Source organism: Argentina silus (assembly GCF_951799395.1).
Source record: "Argentina silus genome assembly, chromosome: 18".
In the NCBI taxonomy this organism is placed as follows: domain Eukaryota; kingdom Metazoa; phylum Chordata; class Actinopteri; order Argentiniformes; family Argentinidae; genus Argentina; species Argentina silus.
This window is the reverse complement of record NC_139672.1, coordinates 4,981,677-4,995,851: the sequence shown is the minus strand read 5'-3', so window position 1 is coordinate 4,995,851 and position 14,175 is coordinate 4,981,677. Positions and strand designations below refer to the sequence as shown.

The following is a 14,175-nucleotide window of genomic DNA, read 5'->3' as shown; positions in this document are numbered from 1 at the left end:
CTGGCGCCAGCCATCAAATCGCCCCCACCCCCCTGACTGATCTCCAATTATGTCAAGGGGAAGAAAAACGGTGTCCCTTTGAAAAGCATTCTTGATCAAACCCAATTAATTCCGCTTCTTTCCCTTATTATTTCCACCATGGAACACGTCCTCCCAGTCAGCAGTCTTGGCCCCATCTGAGGTCACGGACTGCCAAGCAGTATAGCAGATAATGTGTGTTATTAATTAGTCGTTAAGGGTGTTCTCTCTCCAAATACTGGGTCCAACCTTTATGTTGAGAAAGTGCCAAAATAAAAGTCCTCAGAAAAAAAACAGGAAAAAAAGAGAACCACATTTGGAAAATAATATTAGATATTTGTGACAGTAGGCCTACAGGTAATGAAAATAGAAACGTTTCTCATGCAACGTTCTCCTCATTGAAATTGTAGCCATAGATATGGAATAGGAATACACATGTGTCTGTAACATCACTCCTAATTAACATACATGATCACACTAGTGTCAAGCAGATCAGGCCAGGATGACCAGTAGTTAGACTCTAATCTCTGAGCTCTAGTCATGTCATGTCACGTCAGTGCGTGCGTGCGTGCGTGCGTGCATGTGTGTGTGTGTGTGTGTGTGTATGTGTGTGTGTTTGAAAGTACGTGTCCTGTCCTCCTCATTATTAAAAGTAACAAGCTGTGCAAACTTTTGAGTAGATTCTCAAGCAGCTCAGGCCAGGATGTCGAGTCGTTAGAACCTAATCTCTGAGCTCTAGTAGTGTAAGTGTGTGTGTGTGTGTGTGTGTGTGTGTGTGTGTGTGTGTGTGTGTGTGTGTGTGTGTGTGTGTGTGTGTGTGTGTGTGTGTGTGTATGTGTGCGTGTGTGTGTGTGTTTGAAAGTACGTGTCCTGTCCTCCTCATTATTAACAGTGACGAGCTGTACAACGTTGTGAATAGATTCAGACAGGTGGCAGGCAAAAGTTCAATCTCAGTTCGATAGAATCTCTTACTATTCAATCGTTTTGAACGCTATTGACCCAGATGGGAGCAATCAACATGCCAGTATCCCATCTGTCCTGGACCATGGAGCACGCACGCACACACACAGACACGCACACACACACACACACACACACACACACACACACACACACACACACACACACACACACACACACACACACACACACACACGGCTCCGCTGGTGCAAACTCTGAGGGCCCGGCACACACAGAACATTACGGTAGGGCCTGAGGGCAATTAGAGCGTCAGGCAGGCCAGCCCTGCGACCAGGGCCTCCTGACACCCCTGGTGGGGCCTGATGGAGTGTAGCCTCATCTGCCTAACGGCCTGGCAGGGCTCCACAGGTCTGGAGAAACACAGAGTGGGGAGAAACAACGGGTCCCAGCTCTCTCTGTCAGAGCTTACATTGTGCTATTGTGCATCAGCACTCATTAACAGCATTAAGTCATGTTGGTGGGGTCAGTAAAAATGCATATTGGGGAAAGAAAAAGCTGCGGGACATTAACGGTCACTGTGTTTTTCTACTGTACCTTTATTGCAATATGCACATGGAACATGGAACTCAAAATCTAAAGACATGATCATGTAAAAATTAATTCACTGTAACATAGAAACTGCATCACAAATAACTAAACAGAGAAATAATTTGTCAACAGTATCAGACAACATTTACAAAGTATCCTTCATTTCTGGGGTACTTTCCCACTCCCAGTCGTGTGTTTCTTTGGCTTTTTTATCCACTGTTACCCACACAGTGAGCATGGTAAACCCTTTCAGTTCTGAAACAGGATAATCAGGGTGTCGTCATTTCTCAGATGCAGCCTAATGAGAAATGTCACCGTAAGAAGAAGACATACTATTGACAGCCTGTGATGAAGATTTACTGTCTGCTGTGTCCCAGAGTCAGGGTCCAAAGATGATTGCAATAAAAATGCTTGTTTGTTGTTTTAAATTATACTTTCAAAACGTTTAAGATAACGTTCAAGTTATACAAAAATGCACTTTTGTGTGAAGGAATTTTTATCAACATGAAATACTAATACTGTAAATCCCATGGATTGTCCATGGTGTCAGTCAATAAAAGAAATGATTCCACCTTATTTCTGTTTACAGTTCTAGACCCAAAGAGGGTCCATGGTTGTGTGTGTGTTTTTAGTCCAACCTCTGACCGTTTGCTACCAGGAGCCACAGACAAAGGATGGGAATCAATAGTGCTGAACAATGAATCGACCTAGTGGAGTGACAGAGAGCTATAGACACAGCTCTCCTCTCTCTCTCTCTCTCTCTCTCTCTCTCTCACACACACACACACACACACACACACACACACACAATGAAAGCTAGACAATCTGACTGTGACCTCTCCCTTCCGAACAACCACAATGTAAAGGAACAGTCTTTTGATGTAACGGTCAATCAAGCAGTGCCACTTCAGTCTTCTTGGAAAGAACACAAGGGAGAGGCTACCAGCGCCTTTCAACTCTTTAGTACTAAACCCACTCCCCTGTTGTCAACATTCTGTCAGCAATGCACCACGGATCAAGCCTCAATGGAAATGTAAGGGTTCACCCAGTGCAATGAGAAACAATGACGTTAATGTATTGTGGTGCCTCAACCAGAAAATAACTGGTGAGTTTGGATGAAGGGAGGAGGGGAGGGGGGTGATTGTTGGGGCCACTGAATAGGACCTTCTTGGGGCATCTGAGGGCAGCTGTCCATCAGTAGTGAACCGGGGGTTAATCGCTTTAAAAGCTGTAATTAGGTGTTAAGAGGTATGCTTGTCTGCCCAAATTAACCAGCGTGAAAGATTATGCTCAGAGACTTCCGAAAACTCGCTCCATCAGGTCGCAGTCAGGACTCTCATGAGGCAATTCACATGTTTCAATATGGAATACCAGAACATGAGGAGCACGGCACCACTTTACCAATATGGCTGCTTCTCTCTTCCTAAGCCTCAGTGTTCCTTTCTCAAGTAAAGGATGATCGCTTACTTGTTTTTTATGTCATACTTAGAGAGATTATCAATAAAAATGTTATACATTTAGGAAGATTCTAGATGTGGTTTGTCTTGTAATACTGTACTATACTGTGGTACCAAGATGGTACATTTTCTTTAATCCAATTGTCCGTTGCAAGTCAGTTACATCCAAAATAGAAATTGATTGTCCAAGCTTGATTGTCACTCGATTTTTTTTTCAAAGGTCATTGTCCCATTTGGGAAAAAGATTGCCTCTCCATTTATTTATTTTCAAAAGTCAGACAGGAAGCTCACAAGGTGCCATGTATCCTCTCCATCAGACCATGAAACCGAGAAACCGTTTGTAAACATTCATTCGCTGGAGAAGTTCGACATCCACACAGAGTGCCTCAGTTGGATCACATGTGTTGCCAGGTTTTATCCATAGACTGAAGGTGCTCTTTGGCCTTCATCCTCAGTGCTGCGATGCTGGAGCTCCGCTGGTCCACATCTTCCATAGGGTACTTGTCGTTGAAGCTTGGTGGGCACTGGTACGGTGGCGGGGCCATGGACTGCATACCCTGGACCATCCCTGGGGGGGTGTTGAGGTAGCCATGGCTGGTGTAGGCAGGCTGCAGACCCTGCGCTGGGCCCATGAACCCTGGGATACTGTGCATGGGAGTGGCGCTGGAGAGGGGGGAGGTTAGCCAGGGGTCCATGGACAGGGAGTTGGTCATGGGCCCCACGTTGGAGGGCATGGGGGGCCGGTTGAAGGATAGCATGGGGGAGTCGTGGAGCTTCATGGTGTTGGTGTCCATCTTCTCCTGACGCCTCCACTTGGCCCGCCGGTTCTGGAACCACACCTGGGCGGGGACAAACGGTACACAGTGAGGCAGACTTTAGGAGTACTGCTACTTGTAAATCATAGTAAGCCTACAATACTCCATGATAGCTGAATACAACATTTAAAAGGCCAATTCTTCACCAGCATATGAACGCATTGATATATTCACACTGCACATTTATTCAGTGGATTACTGTAACTCTCTGTTTATAACACCAACTTAGGGCTACTCACAGAGAGCAGACAGGATAATGAGAGGCTCTGTACCTGCACGCGGACCTCTGGCAGGTTGACCTTCATGGCCAGCTCCTCTCGGCTGTATACGTCAGGGTAGTGGGACTTCTCGAAGGCGCGCTCCAGCTCGTGCAGCTGGTAGGTGGTGAAGGTGGTGCGGTTTCGCCTGTGCTTCTTCTTGGGGCAGTCTTCCTCGGGGGGCTCAGGAGACTTCCCATCACTGTCCACCTCCTTCTGAAGGTCACTCATCTCCCCTTCACACTTGTCGTTGGAGAAAAGGCCAGACTCTGAGGGTGTGAAATAATGAGAAGCGATCAGAACATTTTGCATATGTATTTGCCTCAAACATGTCTCACTTCACATGGGTAGAAAGGAAATTTCTAAAAAGTTCGTTGTCCTTTGGTGGAAAAGGTGCAAGATGAATTATGCTCTTAGTAAAGCTGTATGACATAACTTTCAGTACTATGGACAGCGCCCTCTGAACAAATCATTTGCTTTGGTTGTGTAGATTATTTCACTGCATTCACCTGAGCGTTTTAGCAACATTTAAATTCCTATTATTTTATTTTTTTATTATTTTTTATGAAACATGCTTCACTTTTCCCCACAGGAATTCTAAATGCAACACAAGATGCAGGACTCTCTACTGGATTTCAAATCCAGTAATCCTACAGAGGCAGATGTTACTTGCTACACTACCTGTTAAACCTAAAGGTCCCGCATGCCCAGTCCTAATCTATGAAGAGACTTTACTTGGTATCTGCACTCCAGCAAGCCCAGCTTTTCCGTTTCTTTGAAATGGGTAAAGTGCAAGTCCCACCACATGTGGTGGATCAAACGCTTGTTAATTAATCCATTACATCCATTGGTCATTAGATCCAAACCCTAGGCAAAATAGGCTGGTCATTAGATCATTGGCTTGGAGAGAGAATGAAAGGGCAGCAATGGTCACTGCTGCACTGTAGTAATGCATGTCAAGTCTCCCCAGCCAGCAAGTGCATATCGGGCCGCTGGTGGTTACAGAGTGGCTCATCAGCTAATATCAGACCCCTAATGGGAAAATGATGGCATCTGTCGTGTCATTATGTCCACTATTAGCCCAACAGTGTACCACTTATGATTGGCTGACAGTCGACATGCCACTAGTAGACCTATGTAGGCATGCCGTTGGTAGACCGATGGTTTGTATGCCAATGATTGGCCGAGGAGTGGTAAGAGAGGGGCAGGAAGATGGTGGGAAAGGAGCAGAGAGGAGGGCTTGTCAACAGCTAGAGCAGTGTGCCACCAGTGGACTGACTCAGGGCCAGCTGCCGGCGTTGGCTTGCTGATGGCGGTCCTATCTTTGACCGGTATGAATACTCGACTAGCTGATGGCAGTGTGACAACAGACTACTGTCTGTGGCGCTGTTGGGCCATTGTAAAGTCGATGAGCAAAATTCTGCCAATGCGACAGCTTTTGCCGATAGGGGGCCGCTGACACTGCCGACAACAACAGACCACCCATGGGTCACCGCAAGCTTGCTTGCTAGGCCTTGATCTTTGTTGAAAATTAGAGTATCAACCATGTTGATGAAAGCCCGTTGTGTCTTCAACAGTTGTCCTTGCCTCTTTTTTTGGATCAAAAGTTCTGAGCAAATCAAAAAAAAAAAATAATAATAATTTTACCAGATCAAATATAAAACCTACACTGTTCAAATTATTGTTTCTAAGACTTTGAACAACATCCATTCCTCATTAACCGCCCCCATTGACCTTGTCCCTCTTATAGTTAACCACAAGTCAAACATTGATGCAATTAAAAACTGGACAAAGTCCTGGATGTTAGAGTGTGCCAATATTTACATCACATCCGCCATAAGCGGCAAACTAATTGCAACCGGCTGCATGAGGCATAACTAACCAGATGACTCATGATTTCAATTAGTTTTAAAAAGGACAGCAAGGCACAGTTTTCACACAAAAAGGGAATGCTTTTTAGCGTTTGTAATTTGAAGACAGATAAATGGCAGGTTACACATGTACAGTGTGTAAGTACTAATGTAAGCTCTACATATTGTAAGTAATGCATGCATCATTTGCATGACATATATTTCTATTACAAATATTCCAAATAAAAATATTCATAATTAAAGTTGTTACAGCCATATTCATTTTTGATTGGGAGTCTATTGTAACCACTATTTATGAGAAGAAAAACAACTACCATCCTCCACCTATAAAGGTAAACATTATCGATATTCTTAAAAGTTGAAAAGTATTCCATATTACAGTAGTAGTCGGTCAAAAAATGCAAATCATTTTTGTTTCAAATTTCTACTTCCATGATTCCTCTGAGCGGCCCCCACTGAACCTCCAGAGCTGAAAGTGTCAAGTCCCGTCCCTCCCCATCCTCTCATTCCCCACATGCCCATGGCTACTCCCATGGAAGTGCCAAAGTGGAGGTCAATTATCTGGTTATGGTGTATCAGAGCATTGGGTCTTGCCTCCTTTCAGCCAAATCTACATTGAGGACATAGAAGAGGGTCACGTTCTCGTCTCTCAGTTGTCTATAACTGTTCTCTACTGTGTCATGTGACCCCAGGAACAACAGCAAATGTGCGTCCCAATAAACTAAACCAAACTAAACAGAGTGAACAAACAATGGAAAGACATGGACATATTAGAAACAGAGGGACAGAGGAGACAGAGGGAACGCCATGCACCTACTGATCCTGTGGAACTATTATTTCCCGTGTCCCAGTTCCCTATCGGACTCACCATCGAAGGAGGAGTGCTGCGTGGTGTCTCCCAGGCTTGGGAGGTGTCCATAGGGGTCCGTAGGACCCTGCTTCCCTGGATCGTTCAGACTCTCTGTGTCCACTTTGTGCGCCCCTACCACGTCCCCGACAGGGTTGAGTAAGGGGTCCTGGTCCTTGCTGAAGCCCAGTATGACGTCGATGCTGTGGACCCTGCCTCCTCCATTCGACCCTCCTCCTTTTACCATGTCATGATAGTGGTCTGGGGAGACGCAACCATCGTCCACCATTCCCAAGGTATCCATTGATAAATGCATCCGAGCCCTTGGTGTGTGTCTCTCTCTCTCTCTCTCTCTCTCTCTCTCTTCTTCAGCAGGGTTGGACACGTGAAAACGGCAGTCCAAATGGTCACCCCTTACTGTACAGGAGTTGGGATTATTTAATCAGAGAGCAAGTTAGGTGAAAGGAGTTGTTGTCCAAGAACAGCTCAATGGGGAGTGGAGTTAGTGTCCTGAAACGTCCTGTCTGGAAAACCGAACAGGGAGAGTTAGACAAGTTCTCATAAACACACAGGCACATTTTATTTTATTCATGTTGTATGTGCAAAATTTAATTTGTTAGCTCTATTTCAAAAATGCCACACCATAGCTTATTTTCAGAGACGTCCTTGAAGTTAAAACTAAATTGTATAGCAAGTTCCCCACATAATATTTTTCATTTATTTTTTTTCAAATCACACAGGTGTGTAAAACAGTCAATTGTGCCTTTTGGAAAACAGATTGTATTTGATGTTCTTAATTACATATTTGCATGTAAATTCATTCATTTGATTTGTCAATTTACACTAATTTCACCAAAAGTGAACTTAACTTTTGTTCTGTTTCTTTTCCATCGATTTGCATGAATAGATTGTTTACAGATACATTACAAAATGTAACAAATACAGAAATTGTTCTGTTTAGTTTGGACACACAATTATTGATTTTCTAAATTAAGTTAAATCAAGGTAAATTGTAACGTAATTTACATTAAAGAAAGCTTCTAAATGATCATATAAATAAAGAGCAACAATTTATGAAAATAGCAAAGATAATGACATTATTGAACTTCTTTGATGGCTGGTTGGAAACTGTGATCTGAAATGATCAACAGGTGTTTGAGCCAACCAGGCATACTATTATAATTATTAAAGTTAAATTATAAGAGTATAATTGTATGATCAAGCCAAGCATTATTTTAAATAAATGTAGGCTATGGAATTCGCTAATTATATATTCTGTTTTCAAATACGGTAACATGATAAATGTCAACGTTTTTGGCACTTGAAAACTATCTAATAAATAAAGTTTATAAAAAGACATTTCTAGTTGGTTTCTAAAATGTCAAAACAATTCTTTCTTTAGTTTCATAGTTTTCAAAGACGCAACAGATACAACTTATATTTCATTGTAAAACAATGTTGAAACAAGATAATACATTACCAATAATTATCTTATTATTATAACAACAACTAACTAAAATGTAAACAGAAAAGCAATAGAATGTATCGCTAACGGACTTGGATGTAAGTGCTCTTACCTCTCCCCAGGTTGCTTATAGATTACACTGCACCCTCTACTCCAACATTGAACCACGAGTGCTCTCTCTCTCTCTCTCTCTCTCTCTCTCTCTCTCTCTCTCTCTCTCTCTCTCTCTCTCTCTCTCTCTCTCTCTCTCTCTCTCTCTCTCTCTCTCTCCCCCGCTCTCTCTCTCTCTCTCTCTCTCTCTCCCCCGCTCTCTCTCTCTCTCTACAAGTCGGCAACTGACAGCGAAGACACTTCCGTTTGGCAAGCCTCTCCCGCTATAAGTCCTTGAAACCGTGTGCACATAAGTGAGCAAAGAAATATTTATTGAAACTCAATGGAACAAGGACATAGATGTTCTCCCTCTAGTAAAGTCCCTCTCGAAGCGTGCAGGACATAGAGGTATGCGGGAGAATGGAACTATAACGAAAGGCTTTAAGAGGGTTATTAATTGGAATCCTTCCCCTTTAAGAATGATTGACAGTTGTTTTCTGGTCAAGTAATTGCTTCAAATGTGGCCTGCATTCAGACCGCAGAGGGAGGCCGTGGCTAATGAAGCCTTGACAAAACTTTCTTTCAAAAATCTATTGTCTAAAAGATAATGGGTCCTACTGAGAGTTTTTGCTAATCCCTTCATTATAGACAATATATGAGAGAAAAGACACAGAGATACGCTTTAGCTGGACACTAATGGCTGCACACAGTAAAGACTTGTGTTCATGAAACAGCGTCATTCAAACAAGTCCTTGTCTTTATCCAAGGATGTTTTGATATAGAATGGAAGGCAGTAATTAAAAAAGCTGTGATTTGATGCATTCTATAATCTGGAAACAATTCAATATTTGTAATATTTGTATACTATAATGTAGAATATAATTACTTTAGATAGAGAGAGAGACAAGAGAGAGGTATTTTACCCTTTCAATACTTCCAGTAAAGCTTCTGTTACAGGAGGTTTCACTTGATTCACTCATTAACACTTCAAGTATCATCTAGGAATGGTTCATAAAGGGTTTGTGATAAAGTCAGGTTTGGGAATCATCATATTCAGAAAAACCTCACAATGCATTCATTGATAAACATTGAATTACTTAATTCAATGCAGAAATGATGTGATAATTAGATAGATTTAAATCGTAGATGGTATAGCGTTACTTGTAACTCTTGATACTTGTTACTAGCATGATATGTTTTAGATACAGTAGATGTGTTTAGATACAACTAATGTAAATGTAATGTAACTAACGTAACTTAAAGAAATTATCTGGGTCAACCCACAGCTTCATTTGATATCTCTCCTCTCGGGACACATTGAGGCTTAATCTCACAATAGCAGTCCAGGGCTTTGCCTGCTTGCCCCGGTTCCTTGGCTCTGTACAGCACAGGTGGGGTGGAACCAGAACAGGACCGTTTACTGGATGTTAGCTTCCCTACAGCCAGCTGGTCCACCCAAAGCTAAGGCAGCTAAGTGTCACAGAGATCAACCCTCACCTTAATGAGCCTAAAGACCCTGGAGATTTCCTGTGACCTCATCTGTCTAAAGATAAGTTTAAGAAGCTCCTCAGGTTCGGTAGGGAACATCCAACATGGAAAAGTAGTTAAGAGGCAAGGAACAGTGTGTGGATCACCACTTCATGTTTTTGATGTACAGTAATATGTCCGTTTTTTTTTTAACGTTTTGTTTAATTACTGTACACGTTTGTTTCATACATTCTGGTAGAAAGCTAACTAGCTACAGATTATGATAGTAGATTAGTATATGAATAAGCGTGTCTTACTGTACCATGTAATTGAATAGCTGTACATTAAGTAGAATAGAGTCTAGAAATGATGCAAGTGTTGCTACCTGATATAATTTAAATTCTATCTACTAATTTTCAAATCTGAAAAAAATCTAGCTCCATATTGACATAACAATGTTACTCGTAGGACTCCATTGTATGTCAGTAAGGCTAAGTGGTTTAGCAGCTGACGTTATGCATTTAATACGTTTTTAATTAATTGTGTCTATACAGTACAGCATTGGCAGCTATACTGTAGGTGAAGCTATTGTATGAAGAGATGGGGAAAAAGAGTAATAAGTTGTGGTACCTATTATCAAATATCATTCTATTCATCACAGTGCAGGTCAGTGCTGCCCACATTGCTCATTGCTCCTAGTTGGTCATTCCAATTCCACTCAAGCAACAATAACCAGGCAATTTTGCCTCAGAAATGTCAGTGTCCCATAGCCTGTACAGTACAATACAGGTTGGAGGTAGGCCTGCTGTAAGACTGCTTCCCCAAGGCTCTGGAACCTCTACGAAGTCAACGTTCAATTTGCTCCCAAACAAACCTACCAAAGTACAGTAGCTGTTTATGGTTTAAATGCACCTATCAAATAGATTAATCTCATCCCCCAAAGCTTTGTCAACTACTCTGAACACATTTTCTAGGTTCCTTTTTCCAAGGAAGCACGGAATAAAAATTACCATTACCCACTTAGAGTAGGACGAGGGTGATGAGCTTTGTTGACACTAAGGCAGAATGAAATAACTGACTTGAGAGGTGCACCTTTAGCAAGGCTTTGCCATCCATGGCTGACTATATGGCAAGGCTTTGCCATCCATGGCTGACTATATGGCAAGGCTTTGCCATCCATGGCTGACTATATGGCAAGGCTTTGCCATCCAGGGCTGACTATATGGCAAGGCTTTGCCATCCAGGGCTGACTATATGGCAACGGGAACCGGGGTGAAATTCATGGACTCTGTTCTGCTGTAGTGATTGGGGCTCACAATTTATCTACAGTACTTTACAATGACTATAACTGTTGGTTCAAAGTGAAACATGTCTCCGTGTTATTGATTACCGATTGATTGATTGATTGATTTGATTTGGGATTTAAGATAAACGTACAGTATAAGATGTATCCAATCGCAGAGGCGCATCTGAGGCGGACAGGGTTTGAACCCAGGTCTCCCGTGTGGAAGCCACATTACAAACACAGCATCATGATCTATGCCTATGGCCCCTGGCCCCTAGATTTGGCTTACATTCAAACACCATTCAAACACCAGATCTTAGCTTAGGTACAGTACACAACTTTTGTATGGTTTCAAAACGTGATATGTATGTTTTGAGTCACTTTCGTCTAACAGTGTAGATGTTCAACTAACTGTCAACAATATTTCAACTAACTACTGTATCTACTAAACCTAACCCTAGCCCTTAACCCTAACTGTTATCCTTATTCTAACTCTAAACTTACCCCCAACAGCAGGTAAACTTACCTGCAACAGCAGGTAAACTTACCTTCTGTAGCCTAGCCTTAACCATAACCCCTACTCTAACCCTAAATATGACCCTAAGTGTAACTCTAGCAAGCTTCACTTGATAGAAACTCTATCAAGTTTCACTTGATAGTCTGTTGACAGTTTGAGCAGCTATAGATGATCTACTGTATAGGGGACTATCCAAATAAAGTGCGACCGGAGTTAAAAAAAAAAAACGTCCTTAATTTAATGGAATCGAAACGGAATTTGCTCCACCATGGCTGTAAGTATTAGTCTGTAACGGTGTGTACTAACAGTGTACATGGCTGCTACATCTTTAATATAGAGTTAAAGTGGGACATATGGGGTGTAATCTAGTTCACAAAGCCAACACACATGTGTTCTGGGCTGGTTGGTTGAGCAAAGACTGAAACAAGCAGTGATACCCACTGGGAGGGCTAATGTCCTCCAAAGTGTATAATGAAGTAATGTTTTAACATAGGTATTTGTCAAGTCATCAAATCATTTTATCACGTTAATATATTAAGGCTGTCCTTCTTTGCTTGTTTCCTCATTATCCTAATTGAGTACAAATTGGTTAAGAGGGTGCAGCGCAGCTATCAAGCTGCTTAGTTTTATCAGATGACAATTTAAGCCCCCTGTGATCCTATTAGGAAGAAAGCAGCTCACGCTTAAAGGCGCTGTGTCAGCTTACAGGGGGGAAAGGGGGATGGGAAGTAACGGGGGCAAGATGGAGGGACAGATGATGGAAAGGGAGGGTAAAAGGCTGAGCGACTCTGCAAGTCATGTGACCATGTCGTTAAAGTCACAGAAAAAGCTCCGGAATAATCTCTACTCAGCCATATCTGGTGCATCAAGATCATCTTTTCTCGCTGGTCAGCGTCCCTTTGGCCCAAGCCTGCTGTACAACATCCGAACTAAGATCTGGTTGTACGAAGAGGGTCTTACTTTGAAAGACGTCAGAAGGAAGATGACACATTCTGCTGCTTAGGTTTAACCTAAGCACCATCATATTTTCCGAGGCAACTATCTAAATTAGGGTTCTCACACTGCAAACAGTCACTTCAATCCATATTTCTTGTCTCACAGATTTGGATTGGGCGTAGTTTAGATTGGGCACAACAACTAAACAAATGAATTGCTTGTTCTGAGTAAATACCACCTCTTGAACGACAACCGATACGTATTGGACAAATGTTTTGCTGAGAATTGGTTGAGGAGAGCCAACCGTGTTAAAGGATGGGCAATGCTGTTGAGGTCCCAGAAGTTAGGTGTGAGATCGCTCCTAATGGCCCTGGTGTCAGTCAGCATGCTTACCGTGTATCATGCCAAGAGCATGGTGCAATGACAAGACAGCTAGTAATCCTGTTACCAAACCAATCAAATTACCATGTACCATCCTGCCTTTGGTGTTCCCGTTACACACTGACCCACTTCAAGATTCATGTACCATATCGAACTAACTGACTGTACCACAACAGTCCTTTTTACATTGTGAAAAATAATCACATTCTATAAGCATTTTGCAGGAGGAAGGTCATTTGATATGTCACTTGAGGGTACACGTTTTGAGGGTGCTTGGCCCCAGGTTTGGTGACGTGCTCCCGTGCCAACGTGTGTCGATAAAGACATTACCCATGTTTGCTGATACAACTGACCTGGTGGCATACCTGATTAATTGGCCCACGAATCCCTTTTGCAGCCGTAGTGTAGTGTAGTGTAGTGTAGTTAGTGTAGTGTAGTGTAGTGTAGTTAGTGTAGTGTAGTGGATTCTGGTCATTGGGATTGGCAATTGGTCATTGGCACTAGTCCATCATTGATCATGCATGACTCATATAAAAAAAACTGTATTCACAGAAGAGGCACATCCTCATCCACTTGTGAGAATTCTAACATTTTGTTCTGAAAATATGGAATTTCTTTATTGGGGATTTCTCTTTTACAACCAAAGCTCCATATCTTAGGTGTTGTAATGCAGTTGGTGATGTTTAATAGGCGCAGGGCCGATGGGCCTGGCACCACGAGGGGGCCCCCTCAGTTTTGTGCCCCAATAATTTTGATAAGTCTGAAACGTCTTGTGTCAAGTCATTTTATCCGTTTCACAAAGGGTTAACTGTCTCAAGATCCCCTTGTTGCTCCCCCCACCTCCAAAAATAACACTATATCTTGGCTTAGGCTGGATTCCGGAAAGACGCTCATCAGAAGTTTCCACTTGTCGTTAGTCTGATATGAGTGTGAGCCAGCCACTGACCTGGCCTGAAGACATCATTAGGTCGTCAGCAACATAATTTGAGTTAAACCTACTTACCTCCCTACCTACCTAAAGAACTAGCCGGCTAACTATAACCTAGATGTTTTCATATAGGCTATGTTTGAGTAAAATAGTTTGAATCATTTATTTGCAAAGTCATTGAAATGTGCTCTATTTTTGTAAAGCGGCACAGTAGCTCTTCACTGGCAAGCCTATGGCTGCAAACACATTGTATGTCGTTAATTATCCAACCTGTGTTGTGACCAAGCTCAAATCGGGTTTTTTTACTCAAATAGTTGTGCCCTCACAGAAAT

General features: G+C 42.4%; 1 protein-coding gene across 1 annotated transcript; it reads right to left on the bottom strand.

Moving 5' to 3' along the window:
- Positions 1-3,379: 3,379 nt before the first annotated feature.
- rx2 (retinal homeobox gene 2) lies at positions 3,380-7,090 on the bottom strand (the record flags this gene model as incomplete). The annotated part of the gene is made up of 3 exons (XM_083689597.1): positions 3,380-3,823; positions 4,072-4,325; positions 6,796-7,090. The coding sequence occupies 3 exons, from the start codon at positions 7,088-7,090 to the stop codon at positions 3,380-3,382; spliced, it is 993 nt and encodes a 330-aa protein (XP_083545723.1).
- Between the last annotated feature and the right edge of the window lie 7,085 nt (positions 7,091-14,175).